The sequence below is a fragment of the Grampus griseus genome, assembly GCF_964374135.1.
Source record: "Grampus griseus genome assembly, chromosome: 20".
In the NCBI taxonomy this organism is placed as follows: domain Eukaryota; kingdom Metazoa; phylum Chordata; class Mammalia; order Artiodactyla; family Delphinidae; genus Grampus; species Grampus griseus.
Genome location: NC_139014.1, coordinates 49087239 through 49113043, shown reverse-complemented (window position 1 = coordinate 49113043; position 25805 = coordinate 49087239). Strand labels below are relative to the sequence as shown.

The window sequence follows — 25805 nt, the reverse complement described above, 5'->3', positions numbered from 1 at the left end:
ATGAGTATTTGGCTGAATACTGATCTACACAAATGTGAGAGGAAACTAGATAGGAAACTACCTGGTTCTAGGAAAGAACTGTCAAAAAGCAGTAGGCAGAACAATTCTTGGAGCTCACAAAGAACTCTGAGAATATTCTGTCTTCTGACCAGTGAGAGTGGAAGTGTCCTAGTCGGGGGCATAAAACTATTTGAAGACATAATGATCAAAAACATCCCAAATTTGATGGAAACTATAAATCTGCAGCTCCAAGGAGCTCTTTAAGCCGTCAAGCAGAAGAGACAATGAAAATCACGCCAGGGCACATCGTAATCAAAACGCTAAAAAGCTGTGATTAAGAGAAAAATCTTAAAAGCAGGCAGAGAAAGAGACACAGTTTGAAGAGTAACAGAGAATGACAGCTGACTTCATGGCAGAAACTATGCAAACCAGAAGAACGATATCTTTAAGGCGTACAAAGAAAAAACTCTCAGCCTACAATTTTTTACCTAGAAAAATTCATCTCACAGATGAAGTCAAAGTAAATATTTCTTTGGTTTGGCAGGACGAACCAAAATAATGATTTTGTAGCAGCAGACCTGCACTACAAGAGATATTAAGGGAAGTTTTTCAGGAAAAAAAAATGATACCAGGTACAAACCTGAACTTATACAAAGGAATGAAGAGCACCAGAAATGGTAAATATGTGGCTAAATATTAAAGCTATTGTTTTCTCACTTTAAGATCCCTTTTAAAGTATGTGACTTTTAAAGCAAAATAAATAATGTATTGTGAGGTTTATATCATGTAAAAGTAAAATGTGTGACAACAACAGTACAAAAGATGATGGAATAAAAATACAAAACCTATGTTTCTTCACTATATGTGAAGTGGTAGACTGTTTGAAGACAGACCACGATGAGTTAAAGGTGTATATTATAAACCCTAATGCAACCAGTAAGAAATTATTTGAAGGTAAACTACTGTAAACCCTAAAGCAACCACTAAAAAAATAAGATATACTTTAAAGCTAATAGTGGAGATAACATGGAATCATTAAAAAAACAAAAACAAAACCAGCTCAATCCAAAAGAAGTTAGAAGGAACAAAGAACAGATGTGACAAACAAAAAACAAGCAAGAATATAGTAGAGGGGCTTCCCTGGTGGCACAGTGGTTAAGAATCCGCCTGCCAATGCAGGGGACATGGGTTCGATCCCTGGCCCGGGAAGATCCGACATGCCGCAGAGCAACTAAGCCCGTGTGCCACAACTACTGAGCCTGCACGCTACTGAACCTCATGCACCTAGAGCCCATGCTCTGCAACAAGAGAAGCCACGACAATGAGAAGCCCGCACACCGCAACAAAGAGTAGCCCCCGCTCGCCTCAACTAGAGAAAGTCTGCGCACAGCAACAGAGACCCAACACAGCCAAAAATAAAAACAAACAAATAAATAAATAAGAAGATAGTAGATTTGAACTCAATCATCCTGATAAGTGTATTGAATACAAATGGTCTAAACATCTCAATTAAAAGGCAGGTATGGGCTTCCCTGGTGGCACAGTGGTTGAGAACCTGCCTGCCAATGCAGGGGACACGGGTTCGAGCCCTGGTCTGCGAAGATCCCACATGCCACGGAGCAACTGGGCCCGTGAGCCACAACTACTGAGCCTACGCGTCTGGAGCTTGTGCTCCATAACAAGAGAGGCCGCGACAGTAAGAAGCCCGCGCACCGCGATGAAGAGTGGCCCCCGCTCGCCACAACTAGAGAAAGCCCACGCATAGAAACGAAGACCCAACACAGCAAAAATAAATAAATAATTTTTTAAAAAAAGGCAGGTATTGGGGAGGGATAAATTAGAAGTTTGAGATTAACAGACATACACTACTACATATAAAACAGATAACCAACAAGGACCTACTGTATAGCACAGGAAACTATACTCAATATTTTGTAATAACCTATAAAGGAAAAGAATCTGAAAAAAGAATATATATACTGAATCACTGTGCTGTAAACCTGAAACTAGCATGACATTGTAAATCAACTATACTTCCATTAAAAAAACAACAAAAAAAAGGGCAGGTATTGTCAGACTGGATTCAAAACCAAGCCTCCACTATGTGCTATCTACACTTGAAATGTAAAGACACAGGGAGGTTAAAGCAAAAGAATAGAAAAAGATGCATCATGCAAATGTTAGTAACAACAACAACAAAAAAGCTAGAGAGGCTACCTAAATATTAAAGTAGATTCCAGAACACGGAATATTATTAGGGATATAAAGGAACGTTTCGTAATGAAATGAGAAACAGACCATACACGCAATTATAGCTAGATACCTCAACATTTCTTTCTCAGTAATTGTTAGAACAAATAGACAAAAAATCAGTAAGAGTATAGAAGACTTGAACAGCACTGTCAAATGACTTGATCTCAATGACATCTATAGGACACTCTACCAACAACACAGTATATGCATTTTTTTTTCAAGTGCACATGGAATCTTATTTGAAACAGACTAAATTTTTGACCATAAAACAAATTGCAGTAATCTAATAGGACCAAAATCATTCATAGTATGTTCTCTGACCACAACTTGCAATCAGTAACAGAAAGGTATCTGGAATACCCCCAAATATTTGGAAATTAAACAACAAAATTTTAAATAATCACAGAAGAAAGAAAAAAATCACAAGATGAATAGAAAATACTCTGACCTGAATGAAAATGATAACACAACATATCAAAAATTATGGATGTGGATAAAGCCACACCTAACAGGAAATTCACAGCATTAAAATGCTTCTATCGACGAAAAAAGAAAGGTCTCAAATCAGTGACTTAGACTTCCACTTTAAGAAACCAGAAAAAGAAAAAAGCAAATTAAACTCAAAGCAAGAAGAAATAAGGAAATTAATAATGGAAAGATAGAAATCAATAAAAGAGAAAACAGATAGAGAAAAATCAATGAAACCAAAAGCTGGTCCTTGGCAAAGATCCAATAAATTGATAAATCTCTGGCTAGCCTATGAAACAAAAAAGAAAAGATACAAATTACCAAAACCAGGAATGAGAAGAGGCATCTGATACCCCATGTGAAATTCAGAGAAATTAAAGATCTACATTTTATAAGACCCAAATTTATCCCATAAGTGAATGGAGAGATATACCATGCTCCCAAGTCAAAAGACTCAGTATTGGTAAGATGTCAATTCTCCCCAAATGGATCTATAGATTCAATACAATGCCAATCAAAAGTCCAGCAGGGGGACTTCCCTGGTGGTCCAGTGGCTAAGCCTTTGTGCTCCCAATGCAGGGGGCTCGGGTTCGATCCCTGGTCAGGGAACTAGATCCCACATGCATGCCGCAACTCAGAGTTCACATGTCCCAGCTGAAAGGACTGCACTTGTCACAACTAATGATCCCGAATGCCACAATGAAAGAACCCGAATGCCACAACTAAGACTCGGTGCAGCCAAAATAAAAATAAACAAATAAATATTAATTAAAATAAAAAAGTCCAACAGGTTCTTTAATAGAAACTGACAAGCTGATTCTAAAATTATACAGAAAGACAAAGGAACTAGACTAGCCAACAATTCTGAAGAACAACAAAGTTGGAGAACCTGATTTCAATACTCAGGAGAAATCTACAACAGTCAAGACAATGTGGTATTTGCGTAAGGAAAGATATATAGATTAATGGAACGTAACAGAATCCACAAATAGACACAAACATACATGGGTCAATTAATTTTCACAAAGTTGCCAAGATAATTCAATGAAGAAAGAATAGTCTGTTCAACAAATGGTCGTAGAACAATGGGACAGTCACATGCAAACAGACAAACAAACAAATAAGTCTTGACTTTTACATTGCACAGTACACAAAAATAGCACAGATAGTGCCTAGTGCTGAAGCTGAATGATAAAGCAGATTATTTCAAGAGCAGACCTGGGCACATAATGATGTACCTTCACTGTTCTATTGATGAAACAAAATGGAAAGTGACATGAATGCCAATACAATTATGTGAAGTTATTTTACAGTCCTGTAGCCACCTGACTCCATCATATATTTAAATTACCCATTAGAAAACAAATGACACTGGCAAATGAAAAGAGTTAATGTTCAGAACCTAAACATCTAGCCAACTCAAAAACACAGAGCCATGTACACAAAATAACAGTGTGGAAAGGGCCTTCAAAGTGATTCCAATTCAACCACATCACTTCAGAGACAAGTAAAAAGAAGTTCGGGGACCTATAACTTGTTTTTTAAAAATTCACATGCAGGGGAAGAACCAAGATATCTTAACTGATTTTAGGGTATACAGAGATTGGACAACTGTCTCTCATTCTTAGAAAAAATCATTATGCTTGGGACCTGTTTTCCTCTTCCGGGTTTTGACGTTGACGATCACAGCCCTGTTCTTCTCAGTAAAGTGCTTCAAGATGATCACATTATGTGGTTCGTTGGCATTATCCATATAAACACAGCGGGTCCCCGCGCAGAGGACCTAAACATGACACAGACAGAAAAGGCAACTCAGCAGCATATAGAGCACAGTGCCTTTTGCTTGTGCCGCTGACTTCAACAAGCAGTCAAGGACAGGGTTCTTCCCATCTCTAAGTCCAGGGCCTGGCACAGGCCTGGCACAGAATTGGTTTAAGTGCTTGCTGGATAAAGCCATGTTTTCACAGTCCTCTTCGTCCCAACCAGTTGAGAGACGTGAAGAGTAGAAATGAGATCAAGGTGAATGCCAAAGTGAACAACTGTATTTTGAAGTTCTCTGTAACTTAATATATTACAGTTACCTATTATTCAAAGCCAAGAAAATGAATCAAATGGCTAAAACTGTTAAAAATGCAAGTTGAACAAACCATCCCATAATCTTGAAAATATACCAATACTGTAAAGGTAAATTATACAATTAAAGAAAAAAAAACTTCCAAAGATATACGCTGTGCACGTGATGAAGAGGAGGCCAGGCCTTCAGTGGCGTACCTGGGGGAAGCCGACCAGCACCAGCAGCGTGAAGATGTTGGTGTGCTTCAGCTGGAAGGGCAGCTGCTTGATGCAGTGGTCTGTGAAGGTGGCAATGACGTCACGCCACAGGGGGGCGCTGTTGAGTGACCGCAGGATCTCCGCCATGGAGCAGGCCCAGTCCAAGCCCACGCGGCTAGAAGGCAAGAGCTCCATTAGACGGCAGCGCAGAGGCTCCAAATTCAACTCATCAGGTCGCCACACTCAAAGGCAGACCCAGAAGCATGCCAATGAGCCATTCATTGTATTAATTTAAAAACTACCAGAATGTTAGACAACTCTTTAACTGATCAGGAGCCTACTCCTCTATTCTTTTTTTCTTTAAATCATGAATACATTGTTGTGCTCTATCAAATGATTTGTCTTCACTGGTTGATACGATCACATTGTACTCCCTCACTCCCATTTTGGTTGTTGTTAACGTAGTGATTTTAAAACTGTAAACCCTCCTTGATTTCCTGGAATAAATGTAGTCAAAAACAAAACAAACAAACAAAAAAACTACCAGAATGATGCTTTTCATATAATGATAAGTGTGTGTGGGGGGGATATCAAGATTTGTTACTTATATACTCAAGTCTACAGCTATGCTTTTAAAAATCTCTATAAAAGGTCATGCACCATGTGCACTTGTGCACACTCACATTCACGTACAGAAAAAAACGCACAGGAAATGTATACTAAAATAGCACCAGGGAGTTCCCTGGTGGCCTAGTGGTTAGGATCCTGGGCTTTCACTGCCACGGCCCGGGTTCAATCCTGGTCAGGGAGCTGAGATCCTGCAAGCAGTGTGGTGGCAGTGGGGAGAATAAAACAGCACCAGATGCATTGATGTGGTACAAGGCAAGGTGAGTTTTCCCCCTCATTTTGGTTTTCCAAATTTGGTATTTTGATTATGTTACTTTTATATAATGAAAATAGATCTATTTTCTTCAACCCCAAAGCCTACACTTATTACTCTCAGGAAAGAACAAACCAGAATATGTATCACCAGAGAGTGCCCAGACTGTACAGCTGTCTTAATGTGGGTTTTAAGTGCAGTTTTAATGTCAGCTGACAGTGTTGCTAATAAAACAAATTCCACTCTCACAAAAGATCCCTAGACAAGAGCAGGGAAGCACGCTGAAATTAATCAACAGCCAGATCACTGACCTAAGTAAATGAACACCAAGGTGGGGCACAGTGAGGGCGGCTACCTGTCCAGACACACAGCTCCCAGGCTAAAGAGCAGGTGGGTGGTCTTCCAGCCATCTGGCACAATGGAACTGTCCCCTGCTGCAAACAGGTTGTGTTTGGCCGAGAGGACCTTGGTCACTGCGGCATCTACCTCCACTGGTGAAAGGCGGATGATTAACTGGCCGAGAAGACCCAGGGTGAGGTGATACGTTTCATTCAGGTGGCCTGCATTTGAGATGACGACCTGGAACATGAGTGGGAGCACATGCTCCAGGTCTATCAGGGGGACTGTGGGATCCTGTCGAGAGAGGAGAAGAATCTGTTCAATACAAAAATCTATGTAACCACACCAGCTAAACACTCCATCTCCTTCATATATTATCTATAACTGGCCTGGTGCCAAAGGAATTATGCAGTGTCTTTCACAAATGGCTTAGGGACAATAGACTGTGAAATAAACATTCTCAGGTATCATCTTACAATCCTACTTGTAATTTATAATCCTACCCCAGGGATACACAGATGACTGCAATTAACAGTTAATTCCAGTATATGGCTTTCCAAAAATTTTTTCTATGCATAACACTACCCACCCCACCCCCTCTTTTTTTAAATGCCAATTTGTCTCTTACCGAGTTTAAGGGAGGTAACATGGCTGCTAATAATCCCAAAATCCTCTTCTGGGAACACTCAGCAAACACCTGCTCAGGGCTTGGAGTAACTGCCTTTTCCTCGATCGGCTTCTGAGATGATGCTTCTGCATTTTCAGCATCTGAGTTGTAAAACACCAAGCTCTGAGAGTTTGCCAGGTTCTATATGTGTATGAAGAGGCAAGTAAACCACTGCACTGTTCCTGTGCCACTACAGAATCAAGCTGGGACTTTAAAAACCTATTGCTGAACACGTCTTACTCAAGGAGGTCTGTCCTGATCACCCTGGTTTAAGGTTGAGCCTGCCCTCCGATCTCTCCCGACCCCTCTGTGCTCTCCATTCCCCTGCTCTTCTGCGCTCATGGCATTTAATTACCTTTTAACACACCATATTATTTGATATTGATTGTTTACCATCTGGCTTCCCTTCTAGATTTTTGTTTTTTTCAATGATGTATCACAAACACCTAGAAATGTTTCTGGAGCACAGCAGCTATTCAATAAATACTTGATGGATGAATAAACTATATGTGAACCAGGATGCTGCTCCTCAGATGGAATCAGACCAGAGTGGATTTTGATGACCTGGATTGACATGGAGTCAAACTGTTTTCTGGACCTTAGAATTATAGGCCCTGCAGAGATAAGCGTCAGCCCCATCTGAGAGCTGGCCCCACGGACGGGGCAGGATGCCGGCGCTCACCCCTGCCTGTCACAGAGCGGCCGTTTGGGGAGGATCCCGCCTCCCCGAGCCGTGCTGGACTGGGCTGACATTGCTGCCGCGCTCCTTCTGCCCACAGCGCCCCCACTCCTGGCTCCTCAGTTGCCCTGAAACAGCCCTGACCTTGCGCTGCCATCCCCAGCAGATGTCCGAGGGCCTCCACAGCAGAGTGCACAGCCCCTCTCCACTTCCACCTTCCAGTGCTCCACTCCCTCCCTACACACCTGCCCCCCAAGGGACTTCCTGAATTCTCTGGGGGTTCCCACTCTGGGGCCTTTCTTTGCTCCTGTAGTTCTTTCTGCCCTGAATGCCCTTCCCCCCAGTAGATCTCAGCACAATGAAGGTCCCATGCAGGCCTTATTTACAAGGGCTTTACAATGACACAACCTGTTCCAGCTACACACCCATCACCGCTAACACCCACTTGGGCCTCTCTCCTGGACAGAATCACATCCCAGCTCAAATCAGTTACACACACCTTTGTCTTAAACCCTCCCAGACTGTCAGCACTGTGAGGGCAGAAGATGTGTCTATCTGTCTGACTTGGTCCCTGTTTCAACCCCAGGGCCTAGCACAGTGCTTGGCACATAGAAGGCACTCAGTAAATTAGGGAATAAACAAGGTAGGAAAGCAGGCAAGATGAAGAAAAGGTGACTTTCAAAGTGTTACCAGTACCATCTGATGTAGAACTGAGAAACCATGCACCCTTGGGTGCTAGCCAATTTTAAATTGTGTGCAAGGAGTAAGTCAGGGACGGGTATGCGTGCACTTTAAGATCAAAGAGATCAAGGTAACTGTCAAAGAGTCTTTACCTGGAAGTTCTGTAGGTGCACAGGCATCTGCAGGTGAGTCTGAAATCTGCGTCTGGCAGGAAGGACCCTTCAGTAATGATGCAGCTCCCCCTGCCTTGCTCCTCTGCTTGCAGTCTAAAGGTCTGACTTCCTTAGGGGCATCCCTCTTCCCCTAAAAACAAAACGGTGAGTGTAAAAGAATTAAGGTTTCTTTCTTAAAAAAGTTTACTTGTTAATCTAATACAACTTTTAAAATCACTAGCCAATCAGTCTTCACAAACAAAAATACTTTTGAATTAGAGAATGCCCCTCGTTTCTGATGATAAATCTGTACTCTAATTAAGACAGTAATCACTGCATCACATCCCCCCAACACCTTCCAAATGCCGCTCTGTCAGAGCCTGCAGTCACATAAGCAATGGCTCTGGTACAAACCTCTAACACATTCTATTTATCTTCCAGAAGCCAGGTATAGACAGTTCTTCTCTTGGGGAAAAAGAAAAAAAACGAAGGTGTGGATTTCCTTCTAGCACAGTAAGCTGACTTTACACCTTTGAGAATTCCATTTTGGCAGAGAGACTTATAAAGGGGGCCCTCATTGGAGCTGGGAGGGTTTTCTGGGCTCAGGAGTCTGGCAGTGAGCTGCCCACACTGGCAGGGTGACAGTCCTTGACCTGAATTTCCTTAGGAGTCACTCAAAGTCACCCCAAGAATCACCTGCACTCCCTGGGCCCTCAGGGTACTTTTCCTTGCTGTCACACAGGCTTATATGTGGAAACCAGGCCAGGCAGGAAGCCTTCTGTGCACGGTGGAGGCACCCTAGCTCCAAGGAGTCTGCGAAGGCAGGACACTTTGGAGCCAAAGATGGAGCGTTGTCCAACACTAAACACTCATGAGAAGAGGACACTTTGGAGCCAAAGACGGAGCGTTGTCCAACACTAAACACTCATGAGAAGATCCTGACATCTCCCAGCAGCAGCTACTTATCCTCCCTTCTCCAGATACTGTAACCTCAACATCAATCCTACCCTCAACACCCCAAGAAGAAAGTGGCTATAAGATTGTCCAGGAGATTTGCCCGAAGCACACGACGGAACCAAGACACAATGGAACTTGAATCTAAGTTTGAAACTGATCACAGCACCAGTTCTGTTTGACCACAGGACGACTGGAGCTTTCTGAGGTTTGTGTTAACCCTGCATCGAGCAAGTCCATCAGCGACATTTTTACAACAATACACTTTTTAAATTAAGGCATTCTCTGTATTGCCCAAGATACAGAAGAAGAAATGGTAATGGAAGAGAAAATGTGGGTGCTTGAAGAGTGGACTGGAAACTGGAGTACCATTTACTTGGCTGCCAACAATGAAAACATGGTAAGTGAAAATGGACCACTAAGGATGAACTTCTGCTTATTAACGAGTCATCCAATGGTGACATTGGAGTCACCTTTTATCGAAGGGTTAATTGTACGTGTCAAAGCTTCAGCCTCCTTGCAAAAAAAACCCGTGGCTATCTGGTTCAGCATGCTCTACTCAGGGAAGGACTATTTATACACACTTCCTGATCGCAGGAAGGTACGTATTATTTTTCTAGTCAACACAAGTGAGGACGGATTCATGACTTCCCTGACGATGGCACTTGCCAAAGGCCGTGATCTGAGCCCTGAAGACTATGAGGTTTTCAAAGAAAAGACAAAGAAAATGGCTGTTCAAGTCAAAAATATCATTAAAGTCAGTGACATAGATACCTGCCCCCGTGACACGAATTAGCGACTCCTCCCCCGTCCTCATGTCACTGTTGGTTTTTCCCTGTGTTAAGTCAGCTAATTGCTTTCTGCATTTGGAAGATAACACATCTACATCATGAATCGACACATTATCAGCTTCACCCACATGAAGACAAATGTGCCTTTACTTTCCACCGTGTCCCCTACCTTCTCTCTCTCCTATGAAGCTGAGATCCATAGACCTGACCTTTTTTCCCAGCTCTGTTCCTGACTTGTTTCTTGATCTTGGATTTCTCAATCTCTATGTAAGTTTAAATACAGTTATTTAATAGAAAAAAAAAAGATTGTCCAAAAAGGGGATCAGACTGGGAGAGCTACCTGCCTTGTTAAAAACGTACCCTCTGAAAAGATCTCCAACACTATACTCTCTGTACTATGTGGCCCTTTGTGGAAACAATATAATTCCTAAGTTCTGGCTAATAATGTTAGTCTTGATCTTCTTTCCTGTTATCACAGGACTCCAAAGAGCCACTGCAGTTGCACCACATGGCACTCAAGAGGGTCTCATTACTGGCCAGAGGCCGTTGTAGACAGATGATGTCTCTGGCTGAGACTGCTTTCTCAGTTGTTTAAAACAAAAAGTATCTCTAGACATTAGAGGGAAGGAGGGACAATACCCTTAATACAGCCTAGGATTGGCTAGAAACGCGCAGAAGTTCAAAAACAAGTGATTTGTACTCAGGGCCCAAATAGGATATGGTTCTTAGGGCCATTGTAGTGGGGACGTTTGGGTTCTGTTGTGGGCACAGTGTTGGAAACTGCAATTTGCTAGAGAGAAGACTAAGAGCCAGAGGCAAAGGCAGGGTACCCTGGGTATACCCAGCTGCTGATGGGAAGAGGACCCAAAAGGTAGGGACACCTCAGGAATAAAAATAATGCCCTGGGAGATCCTTAGAAAAAGGGTGATTCCAGTCCCTAGGCAGGGAAAGCCTAAGATAAGCCTGAAACATCTTTTTGTATCAAAAATTAAGAAAGTGCTCAAATAATAATGGAGACATATCAAAAGGACACAAAAGCCAGCTGGAAGTTTCCATTGGCCAAACACGGGACAATATGAGCATCAAACTAAGTAATAAAAAGTAAAAGATTTTAATCCATTGAATAAAAAAAATTCACCGAGTCCATTTTCATATAAATAAATGAATAAGTAGATACATGGGGAGTGCTGTGCTGATGGGTAGCATAAGATGCTGGGAGCTCACAAGAAGATACAATTATTCCCAGGCTCAAAGGTGAAGATAAGACTGCTGATTTATCCTGTCTCTGCTGATAACGTTCTTTCTGCCCCACCATAATCTGTGGGTGGGTTCGATGCTGCCTGGAGAAGGGGTTTTGTGGTCAAAACAGGCTTGAAGGTTATTATGTCACTTGTCCTGTGCTGGCTCTCTGGCCGAATGAAGCTAATAGAATTTTCAAGTTTTTGCCAGCTACCTTTGCTTTTGCCTTCCTCTAAATGACAACAGGATCCCAATGAGCTATAACCACCAAATGGGGATCCTCCACAACAGAGACAGAGGACAGAAACAGCAGCAGCTCTTGAGGCAAAGCCAGGGGCATTTACAGCACCAGCTCAAGCTTTGGAGGCAGCATCATGGAAGCTCTGCTTGCTCTTCCACAGAACAATCTTAATGTCACTGTCACAGGTTCCACCTGGATCCAGGAAGGCTTTTCTTCTACTTACACAAGCATATGCAAACTACTCTAAACTACATATGTAAACTACTTGGTAAGTGGTAAGCAATTAGTATCACCTATTTGTTGGCTGAATATAAAAATAGTTTCACATATACAGTGTTCACCATAGGTCAGGAACCAATCTCTTTAGGTGCATAATCTTGTTCAATTCTTATAAAAACCACAGGAGGCAGGAAACAGGAGTAATTAACACTGACAGGGAACTTACTATGAACACTGCTTTTCTTAGAAAAATGTTTACTTATTTATCTATTTATTTATTTGGTTGTGTCGGGTCTCAGTTGCAGCATGCAGGATCTTCGTTGCTCCGTGAGGAAATCTTCGTTCCAGTATGCAGGCTTTTCACTGTGGCATGCGGGCTCTTCAGCTGTGGCATGTGGGATCTTAGTTGTGGCATGCAGGATCTTAGTTGCAGCATGTGGGATCTTCACTGCAGCATGCGGGATCTTAGTTGTGGCATGCAGGATCTTAGTTGCGGTATGCGGGATCTAGCTCCCTAACCAGGGATCGAACCCAGGCCCCCTGCACTGGGAGCATGGAGTTTTAACCACTGGACCATCAGGGAAGTTCCTGAACACTGTTTTAAGCACTTTATAGACATTATTTCAATGTATGTAATGCATGTAAATCCTCACAACAATCCTAAGGAATGGGTATTATCATTATTATCCTTCCATTTTTACCGACGAGAAAACCAAAGCAAAGAGATTCGGGTGACATGCCCAAGGTCTGACAGAGGATCTGCACCCAGGTAATCTGGGTCACGAGCCTGTACCGTTAACCTCTGTGTTCCAGTCCCTCGTGTGAAAGCTCTGAGCTCACCTGTGATTCTGCCCAGGGAAGGATTGTTACTTACACTGCGGTGCACAAATGGGCCTGCATCGGCTGGCTCCACAGCAGCCTGGATGGCTTTTTTCTCTGGCTGCTCCTCTGATGTTTGGGTGGGCACAGCGACTGGTGGGGCCTGCTTTTCTGAAGTAGAGTCACCGTCTGGCAATATACCAAGAAGAGCTAGAGCTTTAAGACCTACATGGGAAGCAAATAAGAGAATGGTTAAAAGTTTTATAATAAGGATTATTCTCTGCAAATGCCATAAATCACTTTGCTACTATATGGAAATACATGGCTGAGTTCTCCACGAAATGAACCAAAGAGTACTCCATCCAACCTTCCACCCTCCCTCCCCCCTCGCCATGGCTGTCCAAATCTACTCAGCTCCTGATTTCAGACACCGGAAGTTTCGATAGTGGGGGATACTTGTACTTTATTAACAACAGAGGACAAAAGATACAATAGGATTGTCTGTTTAGAAAATCATGAACATTAAAATTTTGTAGTAGCCCCAAACAGCCAGACTTCTAAATTTCCACTGGCAAATAGATAACAAAATAGCTCTGAAGTACTGGTATTACCCACCTGCTACTTCATCCAAGTCTGATTTCTCTAATGTTTATTAGAATGGGGAGTTAGTCCATTATTCTGAAAGGAGTTTAAATTACTCAGAAGTTGAACATTCACATTATTTTTCTCCTTGGCACCCCTCAGTAGATTCAAAGTCAACTAGATATTTTATTAGTCAAACTTTTTTTTTTAATATTTATTTATTTACTTATTTGGCTGTGCTGGGCCTTAGTTGCGGCATGCAGGATCTTCGTTGCGGTGTGCAGGATCTTTAGTTACAGCATGCGGGATCTTTAGTTGTGGCATGCGGGCTCTTAGTTGTGGCATGTGGGCTCTTAGTTGTGGCATGTGGGACCTAGTTCCCTGACCAGGGATCGAACCTAGGCCCCCTGCTTTGGGAGTGCAGAGTCTTAACCGCTGGACCACCAGGGAAGTCCCTAATCAAACTATTTTAGTTATAAATAGCTCTCATCTAGAACACAGTTGTGTGGAAGTAGATTTGCACTCCAGGTTAAAAAAAGGCTGCATTCCTTTGGCAAAGTTAAGTCTGGTGGATTCAAATACTAAATACTTCATCCCCAGACATCAAGAGTTTTAATTATTAATTTTTTTTACATCTTCATGAAATATTTTAGAGAAACTAAATGCTACTTTAATGCTGACATTTCTCTCAAATGAATCTGGGGATGTTTTTTTTAAAAAATATTTATTTATTTATTTTGGCTGCACTGGGTCTTAGTTGCAGCATGTGGGATCTAGTTCCCCGACCAGGGATCGAAGCCGGGCCCCCTGCATTGGGAACACGCATTCTCACCCACTGGACCACCAGGGAAGTCCTGCATCTGGGGATTTAAAATTAGGTTCCACTCCAGGGTGAGCACCTCTTGTGGAAAACTGGGTTTTACTGCTTCTGAACTGAGCACTGCATTTCACTTCCACTGGGGCTGTTGCTTCACAAGCAGCTGAGGGGTGGTCTGGTTTCCATGCATGAGGAACAATTACCTTTTCCCTGGTGAGCCTTCATCAGACAGTCCCCGACGAGCTGCATGCACTGGCTCCGCAGGGTGGCAGCACTGCTGCGGGCCTGGGGATCCAGCTTTTCACCATCCACGTCCTCGGCGCTGGCCAGGTGGGTACTATAGAGAGCCAGGGCGGCGAAGAGCAGCCAGGAGTAGTTGTGGATGTAGGGCTGGATGAGCCTCTGCCGGTCGCTGATCCGGATGGTCACCATCGGATGGGCAGTGATACTGTGGGTAGGCAAGTGGCTGCAAAGGCAAGACATCTTTAAGGCCTACAGGCCTTTGTGAGCCCCCAAAAAGGGAGAATTGGGCCTCAGGGGACCACATGCATGGTCACAACTGGGCATCAGGTAGCTCTAAGACTGTGGTTATTGAAAATTTAAAGACAGGGCTTCCCTGGTGGGGCAATGGTTAAGAATCCGCCTGCCAATGCAGGGGACACAGGTTCAAGCCCTAGTCTGGGAAGATCCCACGTGCCATGGAGCAACTAAGCCCGTGCACCACAACGGCTGAGCCTGCGCTCTAGAGCCCGCAAGCCACAACTACTGAGCCCGCGCGCCTAAGTCACTGCAATGAGAAACCCGCGCACCGCAACGAAAGAGTAGCCCCTGCTCGCCACAACTAGAGAAAGCCCGCGCATAGCAACGAAGACCCAACGCAGCCAAAAATAAATAAATAAAATTAATAAATTTATATTAAAAATTTTAAAGATGGGTATGGGCCCTCTCTTCAGAAAAATGAACAAACACTGCACATTCCATTTTGGGATTTCACAATCCCCAGAAGACTGTCTATGGAAACCAGGTGAAGTAAGAATTCCTTATTGTGAAGTTTCGCAGGGTGTGGTTATAGTATTTTGGTAACATGAGAAAATGACCATAATCTTTAGAGACAGATATGAAGTATGCAGGAAGGAAATGATTTAAGGTCTGGAATTCGCTTTAAAATACTTTAACAAAGGAAAATTAAAAAGAAGAATAAGCTAAGCACACATAGCCAAATCCTCCTAATTGTTGAGTCCGGGTCATGGTTATGTGAAGATTCACTGTGCTACTCTCTCTACTTGTGGGTATGTCTGACATTTTTTATAATGGAAGGTTTTTTTTAATTATTAAAAAGAAGGCAACGGAATACATGAAGGAAAGTTTACCAGGCTGGAGGTCATCTGAGACATACCCATAGGAATATTTCTTGGCCGCATAGCATCCATAGCAAAGGTCAAAGTCATCGCACACATTGCAATTCATCCTCCGGCCTATGATCAAACCCTGGCAGTGGTCACATGTAAACTCCATGTTGACCATTTCGTGGTCATCTCCGTGGCCCTCAGGCTTCACCCCACCTGGGGGGAAAACAGCAGCGTGAGGTGAATTGGGCAAAGGGCTCTTAGAAGGGCTAGTTTCCAAACCCAAACCAACCCCAGAAGCAGGGTTGTTCCCAACAGATTGATCGGGGCGTCACGGGCCACAGGAATCTTCTGGAGACCAAGGGTTCCCCAGGTGGCTCTTAGCATATGCACGATGTTCTTGGCATGGAACATCTTAGCCATAGTACCGTGCATGGACCCTGCTTTTCCAGCGCAATATGGAGTCTGATCAAACAGGTCACCAATCCCATCATGACCTCCATTTGGCAGCACAAGTCCACACACCAATCTGTGGGCTGTCTCCCATGACCTCTCCTCTAACAAATATTGGTGTATTCTTCTTAACAGGCACTGAGAAGTAATCAGGTATTTGCTCTTACTTTTTCATTCCCAAATCATAGATGAAAACAGACTCCATAACCACAGACCCACTGAGTGAGAAAGAATGTTAGTCACGAAAGAGACTGACAGCTCTGGTCTCCTTCTTACTCTGAGTCCAATGGGTTTCTGAGCCCCGTCATACACCTGCTCAATGCTCCTTACCTCTGACCCACTTCAGTTCCCACTGCCAGAAACCCAGTCCAGGCACTAATCCCCTTGTCACTATTGTGATTGATTTCCTAAAGGAAACTCTTACATGGACAGAACCCCCTTTCTCTAGCACAGCTCTGGTCATGTTCCCAATGCAGGTCTTGAAAAACCTTCCCCACTGTCTGTAGACTCATTCAAATTCCTGAGCCTGGTATCTCTGGGTCCTACAACCTGGACCCAACCTGTCTCAATCTATCACTCAGCGGCAGACACTGGAGAGTCTGTCTAAACACACTACATATGCTCACTCCTCTGTCCCTGGACCTGCTCAGCTTTGGATGACGACGCACTCTCCACTGCTTCCTTCATCACCCAGTTCTAACTTTCTTCAAAGACGAATTCATATCCCATCTCCTCCACAAGCCTTCCTGCAATGGTAGCCTTCCCTACTTCTGAACTTTTCCAGAACAATCTGTACTGCTCATCTGTAACTCAGCATGTACACTCTTGTCCTGGAATATACATTTCGTGAGCAGGTCCAGTCTCCTGCTAAGACTATAAATGCTTCCAGAGCAGGGGCTGTATCTTATTCGACTGGGTGATGCACACAAGGAGCATTCAACTGCTTACTACTGACAACCTGCTTTATCTCAGCACCTACAAGTCAAGAGGATTCAAGACTTTCTGAAGTTTGCTTGTGTGTATTTTACTTCTTATAAACACTGCATGATTCAGAAGGCAAAATCATTTCCTGAAAACTCAACTGAATGTACATTCATTGGTGCTGAGTGTTTATCAAGTGCCTATACCCAGCAAGATAGAAGATGACAGCACATCACATAACAGAGCTCTGGAGTTTATCATTCAGTTGGGGAGATAAGGGTCATATTCGCCAACAAGTCAGAGAACACTGCTGGGGCAGTATTGTTACTGTACAGTGGGGTTTAAAAAATGACAAGATCACAGAAAATAGAAATGCTTATTCCTTTTGGGTATGGCACACTGAGGCCGTGAAATTTACCTAGGAAGCAAGTCTTGCAGAGATCCATGTCGCTGCACTGCAGACACCGGTAGCGATGCCAGGGGGCAATTTCGTCACACCCATCACAAGAGATGTCCACGTTTAACAGGTCACAGTAGCGAGCAATAAACATGTGCATCTATAAGATGAAATAAAACACAATTAACCAACAGACTTTTAATGTGGCACTATTCAGTAATCAATCCACCCTTCAGTATGTACTTAAAATATTCCAGGCACTGTACTAGGTGCTAGGATTAGGGGATGTAGGAGCTTAGTGTCTACTTGGGAATTCCCTGAAGCAAACAGATGACAGCATACAGTATGACAGGGGCTTGGATAGAAATTTCAGGAGGCTTACAGGGCACGTGGAGGTTTTTCAAAGGTGCTAATTCCTCAGGTGAGACCTGAGGGGCAAACAGGCATTAGCTGGGTGGGGGCAAGGGTGGTGGGCACGCCCGATAAAAGCAATAGCAAGTTCTACAGGAGGCACAAAAGGGTCAAGGCAAGGGCTCATGAACTTGGCAATAATTCCGTATGTAGAATACAGTGTGGAGGGGGGGTAACCAGATAAAGTTAGAAAGGTTAAACCACAAGTGCCTGGGATGCTAGTCTAAGGAGTCAGAGACATTTTAAACAGAAGAGTAACTGAGCATTCTGAAAGCTCCTCTGGTTACTGAGTGAGAACAGATCAGAGAGGGCAAGACTGGAGACAGGGAGACTGACCCTGACAGCAGCTGTTAAAGCACCCCCCCAACAGGTGATAAGGGCTGGACTGGGCCAAAAGTGAGATGGTGGAAGGTAGGAGAGCTGAGAGGTAGTAGAAGACAGAGGTGAGGAACCTTGGGGGCTGACTGGTTACAGGGGCCCGCGAAAGGGAAGGGTCAAGAACAACATCCAGATTTCTGGCTTGGGTACTTGGCTGGACAAGGGTAGTGTTCACAGATACAGGAAACACTGCACAAGAAGCACTGTTTGCTGGCACTTAAGAAGAAAAACTTTCTGGGGAAAGAGTAAGGGCACCATTTCATGAGCAAAACAAACTGTTTTACTGCGAAGTCCCTGGAGGCTACAGTATGCTTTATCTTTACGGCCTAGAAATAAGGGAAATAAACCACTAAGTCACCATACGGTAGTACAGCATAGCAAATATGCCAAGTCACCTTAGAATGGCTCCCAGTAAGGTATTAACATACAAGAGAGAAAAATCGCAAAGGCCAAGTTGGTGTGCTCCATCCAAGCACCACAGAGATGCCAAATGAGCAAAGTAACTGGCACATAGTAGGCACACAAACTAAGAAAATGAATGCATCTGAAGCAGCAGATGCCTGGCATAATGTGGTGGTGACAGATAAACCCCTAATGTGGAGATGGACATGGCAGGCTATGGGAGCCTGATGCCTCTACACATATGAATCATGTAACTCTGATTCTGGGCACACATGGCTGCTTCCACGCTCACCAGGCAACCTTCTGATTGAAACATGACTTCCCAAGTTGCTTGCCTACAGGAAAAGAATGTACCACAGACACCAGAATCCAGGGCCTCCAGCAATTCTATTTCTCACTATAAATTAATAAACTGGCACCTAATATTTTACTTCAGCCCCACGAGCCTATTTCCTGTGAATCTAGTTCTACGGGAGGGAACCACCACCTGACTGTGGTCAAGTCAGGATTCAGGGCCCCTCAGGTTAAAGACTAGGCTGGGTGATGGCCACTCACTAAGGTACTGACTGCCACCTGGAGCCCTCTCAGGGGACAGCCTGCTGGCACTCCCCCGCACAGACTCTCCTCTCCAAACTCCTAGCAAGTCACTTCAGGTTACTCTAGTTGAGAGGTCTTACTTTCCTCTGCTTCTCTGGATCTTCCTGGGCTATTTTTTCATACCAGGCCTCAAACATGCCATCCTGACACTCATCCATCCATTCTGAATTCTGCTTGGCATCAGCAAGCTCATCTTCTTCACTCCATTGGCTGAAAGAAGGACATAAAGAGAGAAAAGCATGCCTCTCCCAATAATCAAGGAAAGCGCTTGTTAGCAGACTCTGTGTCCTATGGGTCTAATACACGAGGCACTTTTAAACTTCTGAAGGGAAGAGGTCAATTCGGTTTTCAAAGCCCCAGGATTTGCCAGATGTTTGATAGATATATACCAATAAAAAGGGAGAAGCCCCTTCCAGAGTAGACTACAATGGGTGAGGAATTAGAGCTTGAAAGGTTGTACCTACATGGCATAATCCCACTCAACAACCATTTGTGGTGAACCTACTATGTGCCAGGCACTGGAGCCAAATAAAGCAAAAAAAAAAAGTCCAATTTGGACATGCTCAGCACACCCTAGCGGTAGCAGCATGAGAAGGGAGTCAGGAGACCCTGGGGCCTCAGCTCTCCCGCTGGCTTCTGTAAGACCTGGACACAGCACTCAGCCCTGGTCCTCAGTTTCCTCATTTCTAATAGATAATCTCAGGGACTCCTTTTAGGTGCAAAATTACAGATTTCCATAATTTCAGTTTACAGTTTGTTTCAGCAACCGGAATTTTAAATACACAACTATTTGCTCGACAGCAAATGCAAAACATCTACCAACCAACAAATACACATTTGTTCATTCACTTGTTCCAACAAACTGACTTCAGGCCTACTCAGACTGAGCCTGCTCCAGGTGCTATGGGGAGCGCTGAGGAAGGTGCGGTCCCTACTCCCAAGGACTGGGTCACGGAGGAGTAGGCGAAGCTTGAAACAAGAAGCAGACTGATGGCTGAAGAGCCAGAAAGCTGGTGTCCCACCCATTCCTCCTCCTTGCTGTGCCCCAGCCCTCCACCAAGAGTTCCCTCTGACAGCAGGGCAATGGCTGCGGTTTGTAAACAAGGAGACCGCTTAAATTCTATGTCCTTTTCCCAGGATATCTCTTCTGAGAGAGTGAAAATTGATGTTGATTCATTCACTGATTTCCTCCTAATTATCTCCTCTTGCTCTTCTTCCCCCTTTCTCTTCTTTCTTTTCTACAGACATGAGTGATTAATGGGTAAGTGGAATGAGAAGTGCAAAGAAAAAAAAAAGAAAACTTTGCATACTATTTTTTCCCCTCATACCTTAAGTCCTTGTAATGTGCAAGAGGTTATAGTGGCTAAAAATCACACACACACCAACAACAACAGAAAAAGATTCTCCAATTCAACAAGCTATATGAGGATCTCCAAAAATGAGGAGAAAACTCATGCTGAGTTCACAATACCACCACCACCACTTTATATACAACACCATGCACCAGATACCTGCTAAACACTGAGAAACGGAACTCATTCATTCTTCGCAGCAATCCTGAGGTAGGTACTGTTATTACCTCCAGCTCTAAAGATGAGGAAACTGAGGCACAAAGGAGTTTAAAAAGTTGCCCGAGGTCATCCAGCTAGTATGTGCCAAAGCCAGGATACTCCCCAGAAAGTCTAGCTCCAGGCCCGAGCTCTGAATGTGCTACGATCCCTGTACTTGATTAGCTACTGTAGGAACTGCAGAGTGCAGGACTGTGTCCTTACCTGATCACACTGTCATGGACACTTATATTTTCTTGTGACATTTTCATGAGGAGATCTGGTAACTGAATGTCAACAAAGAAGGTGAGATCACTGGGTTCCCAGCCCATATCCAAAAGATGAAGCAGGGCCGTCTGGACACAGGACAAGGCAGGCAGCAAGGACCTGAAGAGGCCACGAAGGTGCAAGTTACTAAAGCTGCCCATCATCCACAGAGACAACAGAAACAATGTGAATCAGAGCCCTGGTGTGCTTGTCAGGGGAAAACAGAAGGGAACGCCAGACTGCTGTTTTGGGTTCCTCATAATCTCTTTTCCAATTTCTCAGACTCCATATAAACCTTCTTCAAGCAACAGATTAAGCAAAAGAGTTCTGAAAGCATAAAGAGAAAGGTCTCCACCCTGCTAGGACTACCACAGGGGACACTTTACGGTAAAGGACTGAGTAGTAAAACTCACCTCTGATAAACAGCAAGGTCAGGGCCAGGCCCAATTAGCCTAGGTTATACAGCTCAGATGTAGAGAAGAACCATTTGATTTAAGGTTTATGTCTAAACCACTTACTATGGAGGAGACTGGGGAATGGCTTTCTATTCAAGCTTTGTTTGTTTTTAATTTTTATTGGGATATAACTGATTTACAATGTTGTGTTAGTTTCAGGTGTACAGCAAAGTGTCTATTCAAGTTTTTAAAATTGAAAATAACAGGTTACAAATTTTCAGATGAACCAAAACCCATCCACTTTAAAAAACTGTACACACCATATAGAAAAAAGGCTGGGAGAAAATATACTGATAAGTTAACATTAGCAATTAGCTCTAGACGGTAAGATTAGGGGTTATTTTTATTTTACTCTTTGTGCTTTTCTGTATTTTTAACAGTGGACATGTATTTCTTTAAAAAATCAGAAAAAACAGAAATAATTTTTTCTCTAGAAATCATAAAATTATCCCGTACCTGTCGTTTACGTTACTAAACCCTTTAACTGCTTTGACCAAAAACAGAACAAACTGATAGTAAGTGTCTCGAATTTCTTTGTGTAGATCTGCACCACAGCCCTCCAGGTGTCCAAAATAACTAGAAACAGAAGAAATTACCAGTCACTTAATTGCCAGAACATTAATCACTTAATTGCTAACGAAGTGGCACAGAAACTTAATAAAAACGTAACTTCAGAAAGTAACAGACAAAACAGCAAGTGACTCATCTGCTTGGATCAAGAAGGTTGCCCACCAGGAGTATAGAGATGACAATTATTAACCTTTCTTTGTTATTATAAAAACCACCCTTCCCACCACTACCTGAGCGCCTGGTACCATGTTAAGTATTCCTCACAAATTACCAAAGTTAATCCTCTCCACACAGTCACGCCCACCCCTCTGCCTCCCTTCAGTGACGACTTCCGTGCCAAGCTCAGTGTCTTTCCGACCTTGATCCTTGTCACCTTGGAGACTCCAACACCCATGGGAATGATGCCCCAGTTCTGCCGTCTCTGGATCCTCTGCCCTCTTCACCTCCAGCGATCTTCTCCTCCAGCCCCTTTGCCATCCCCGTCTGATGGTCATTTCCTTGACCTTGTCACCACAGTAACGGCGTTACCTCTGAAATCCTGACTTCAGAGCATCCTGCTCTGACTGACCTCTCACCCTGCTCACCTACACTGCGACTCCCACCAATCCCAGGGAGCCCCAAGCCATGATGCTCCCTCACGTTGACTATCCACCACTGCCGCCAGGCTTTCTCTTTGCCCTGTACTCAGCTTCAATTCCATGGCCCGTCACCATAATCATACCTTAGCAATCACCAAGTCATTTGCTGCCTTCTCCCTCCACATACTTGCCTGAGAAATTATATGCCAACATCAAAATAGCTAATTGTTGCTAGAGGAAACACCACACAACCAAGCTGACTAGTAGTACTTTACGTTCACAACCATAATTCTCAAATAATCTCTCCAAACTGTCAGGCAATCAGACCGGCTGTCTCAATTTTCACTACTGTTTCAAACCTCCTGCTGCTTCTTAAACTTCCACTGCCTCCTCCTAAGCCATCATTTAGAGCTGATACCTACCCTCAAATTTTATATTTTGAAAACAGAAATGATCCCACAGGAACTCCCCCATCTTCGCACCACCAAACCTACCAAGCAACTTGCATCTCTACCCCAGTGTGTTTCCTCCTGCTGCCAGGGAGATAGTCTCCCTGGCTCTCAAAGGCCGACCACTATACTTAACCACTGCTACTGCAATTAAGCCCTCCTTCCTGCATCGAGTTTTCCTCACTACTGACCCACTCCCGTCAGTGTACAGTATACTCTGCTATCTCTTCAAAACCCTCAGCTGATGCTACATCCCCTGCAATTACTATCCTAATCCCCTGCTCCCCTTTAAGGCCAAATTTCCTGAAATAATTGTCTAGTCTCCCTCTCCATTTCATCACCCCCATTCTCTTCTCAACCCAGTCCAACAGAGCTTGTGGCCTCATGGCTCCAGTAAGACTGCTGTCAAATCTAGTGTGTTCTTATCTCTCTCAACCTCTCACATCAGCATATGACACAATGGACCATTCCTATCTATTTTTTTTCTTTTGACTGTGTTGGGTCTTCGTTGCTGTACACCGGCTTTATCTAGTTGCGGCGAGAGGGCTACTCTTCGTTGCAGTGCGCGGGCTTCTCATTGCAGTGGCTTCCCTGTTGCAGAGCACGGGCTCTAGGTGCATGGCCTTCAGTAGCTGTGGTGTGCAGGCTCAATCGTTGTGGCGCGCGGGTGCAGTAGTTGTGGTGCACAGGCTTAGTTGCTCCACAGCATGTGGGATCTGCCCGGACCAGGGATTGAACCCGTGTCCCCTGCATTGGCAGGTGGACTCTTAGCCACTGCACCACCAGGGAAGCCCCATTCCTATCTTTGGAGATACATTCCTCTGTCGGCTTCGACGGCACCACCATCCCCTGGTTTTTGCTCTTGGTGGTCACTCCCTGGTCTCCTCATGACTCCTCTTCCTCTGCTTGGCTTCATCTAAATAAAGAAGTGCCCCTAATGCTCAGTCCAGAGCCCCCTCTTGTCCATCTCTCTGCACTCTTTCTAGAAGGTCTCATCTGGTCTCACGGCTTTACATACCATCTATATACTGACAACATCCAAATTCTATCCCTACTCCTGGTTTCTTCTGAGATGTTTAGACTCTTATCTCTATTTTCTCATATCTACTTGGGTATGAAAGAAGCAGTTCAAACTTAACATGGCCAAAACAAAACTTTTGATTATCACCCCAATCTGTTCCTTCCATACTCTTCCCCTCAGTAAAATGTATCACCATCCACCCAGCTGCTCAAGCCAAAATCCTAGAGGTTTCTTTCCCCATGACTCTTTTCATTCACCCTCTACGTCTAATCCATCAACAAGTCCTTACAACTCCACCTCCACGGTGTATCTTGAATCTCACCCTTTTCTCTCCTTCTCCAGTACTATCTCCTGGTCCAAACCACCTCCACCTCTTGCCTGGGCTACTGCAGCAGTCTCTCCACTGCTTTTCTTCCTTCCACTCTTTTTCATGTAGTAGCCAGAAGTATCTTTCATAAAGATATATCACAGTGTGTTCCCCTTGGGCTTAAATTTCTCCAGGGACTTCCCATCTGCAACTCTGGGTAAAATCCAAACACCTTAAACCATATCCTACAAAGCTTTACGTATTATGGGCCCTAATTTTCTGACCTCACCTCCTCCTATTTCTCTTGCTCAGGCACACTGGCTTTCTTTCTGCTCCTTGGGCTAATCCCCCACCCTAGGGTCTGTGTGGTGGTCCTTCTGCCTTTAGTGCTCTTCCCCCGGATCTCAGCTGGTCAAGTCATGCCTTGGTTCCATGTCCTCCTCAGCCTGCCTAACCCAACTACACAAATTAGGTCACTCTGTATGAAATCACCACATAGCCAGGTTATAGATCATATTTTTCGTTTGTTTGTGTTTGTTTTGTTTTGTCTGTCTCTCCTAAACAGAATACAAGCTCCACTAGAACAAGGATCTTGTCTGCCTTGCCCACTGCTATATACAACACCTAGAACAGTGGCTGGTAGAGACAACACTCGGGAAGTGTTTACCAAGTGGCTGCTGAAACAACCTTGTGAGGTACCTAGATTTATGTTGTTATAGTAAATGAGCATTAAATGTGGCCCCCAGCTTCCAGGAGCCAAATGATGAGTACGGGTGCACAGGCAATACAACCCTCATTGGTAAAATAAAGCTGATAAACTCATCAAGAAGAATAAACATGTTCTGGTATTTACTTACTGAAAGGATAGAACCCATTTTTCCTTAGAATGAGAGAATGAATTGTTCAAAAACATGAATTTGTATCCTACATGGAAATGATAGAGCTCTTACTTAGAGAAGACAATCAGGATTTCTTTAAAACGACCCCACGGCTTGTCTTCCTCATACTTTGGACTTACTTGGTAAACTCTTTCTGGCAGGTCAGAAGCTCCAACAGGAAAAGTATGAAAGGTGGGTGGAAGCAGTGAGGCTGCCCAAGGGACTCTGTACAACACTGAATGATCCTCAGGACCTCGAGGATGCTCCGGGCTTGGGCCTTCCTCAAGGAAAGAACCTTTACAACACTGGAGACAGAACTCAAGTCAGGAACACCCAGAAAACTCTCGAGCTGGGGCAGAAAGAAAACAGACCCCTACCCAAGTTCTGATGCCGTATTAATAAAAAGGAAACACTATTGTGAGGTATCATTCAGGAAGGATAGCAAGACCTGTTTGCTACGTTTAGTCATTACTCAGCAGCACTACAAATCAGTTCACTGTCCAGAAGCCCAACAACTCACGTTGAACAATTAATTGATTAAAAAGGAACTCTGTCTCTGTGGTAAACCAGGGACAAACTTAGGAAAGGAAATTAAAATACGCAATACTTCCAGAGGTATAAGCCCACTGACAAGTAATTTTGCCAAAAATATCAAATCCTAAATTTCTCCCAGCGTTAAAATAAGACAAATTTATTTTGGCAGCTAGGAAGAGAAATGTTTCTTTTCTTATCCAAATGGTACATTATTGATATAATGTATATATAGCATAATGTAC

The 25805-nt window shown here is 43.8% G+C and overlaps 1 protein-coding gene across 5 annotated transcripts in view; it reads right to left on the bottom strand.

Annotated features, from left to right (window-relative positions):
* ZZEF1 (zinc finger ZZ-type and EF-hand domain containing 1) overlaps window positions 1-25805 on the bottom strand; it is a gene marked incomplete at its 5' end in the record, with an annotated part of 111795 nt that overhangs the window by 21188 nt on the left and 64802 nt on the right. For all 5 annotated transcript variants that reach the window (XM_082678577.1, XM_082678576.1, XM_082678575.1 and 2 more), the window contains 13 exons: window positions 4372-4504; window positions 4993-5167; window positions 6228-6505; window positions 6840-6979; window positions 8391-8541; window positions 12709-12878; window positions 14256-14518; window positions 15449-15614; window positions 17191-17329; window positions 19038-19167; window positions 20730-20891; window positions 21683-21802; window positions 25170-25334. In XM_082678577.1, the coding sequence (XP_082534703.1) occupies window positions 4372-4504; window positions 4993-5167; window positions 6228-6505; window positions 6840-6979; window positions 8391-8541; window positions 12709-12878; window positions 14256-14518; window positions 15449-15614; window positions 17191-17329; window positions 19038-19167; window positions 20730-20891; window positions 21683-21802; window positions 25170-25334 (2192 nt within the window). The remainder of the gene's footprint in view (window positions 1-4371; window positions 4505-4992; window positions 5168-6227; window positions 6506-6839; window positions 6980-8390; window positions 8542-12708; window positions 12879-14255; window positions 14519-15448; window positions 15615-17190; window positions 17330-19037; window positions 19168-20729; window positions 20892-21682; window positions 21803-25169; window positions 25335-25805) is intronic.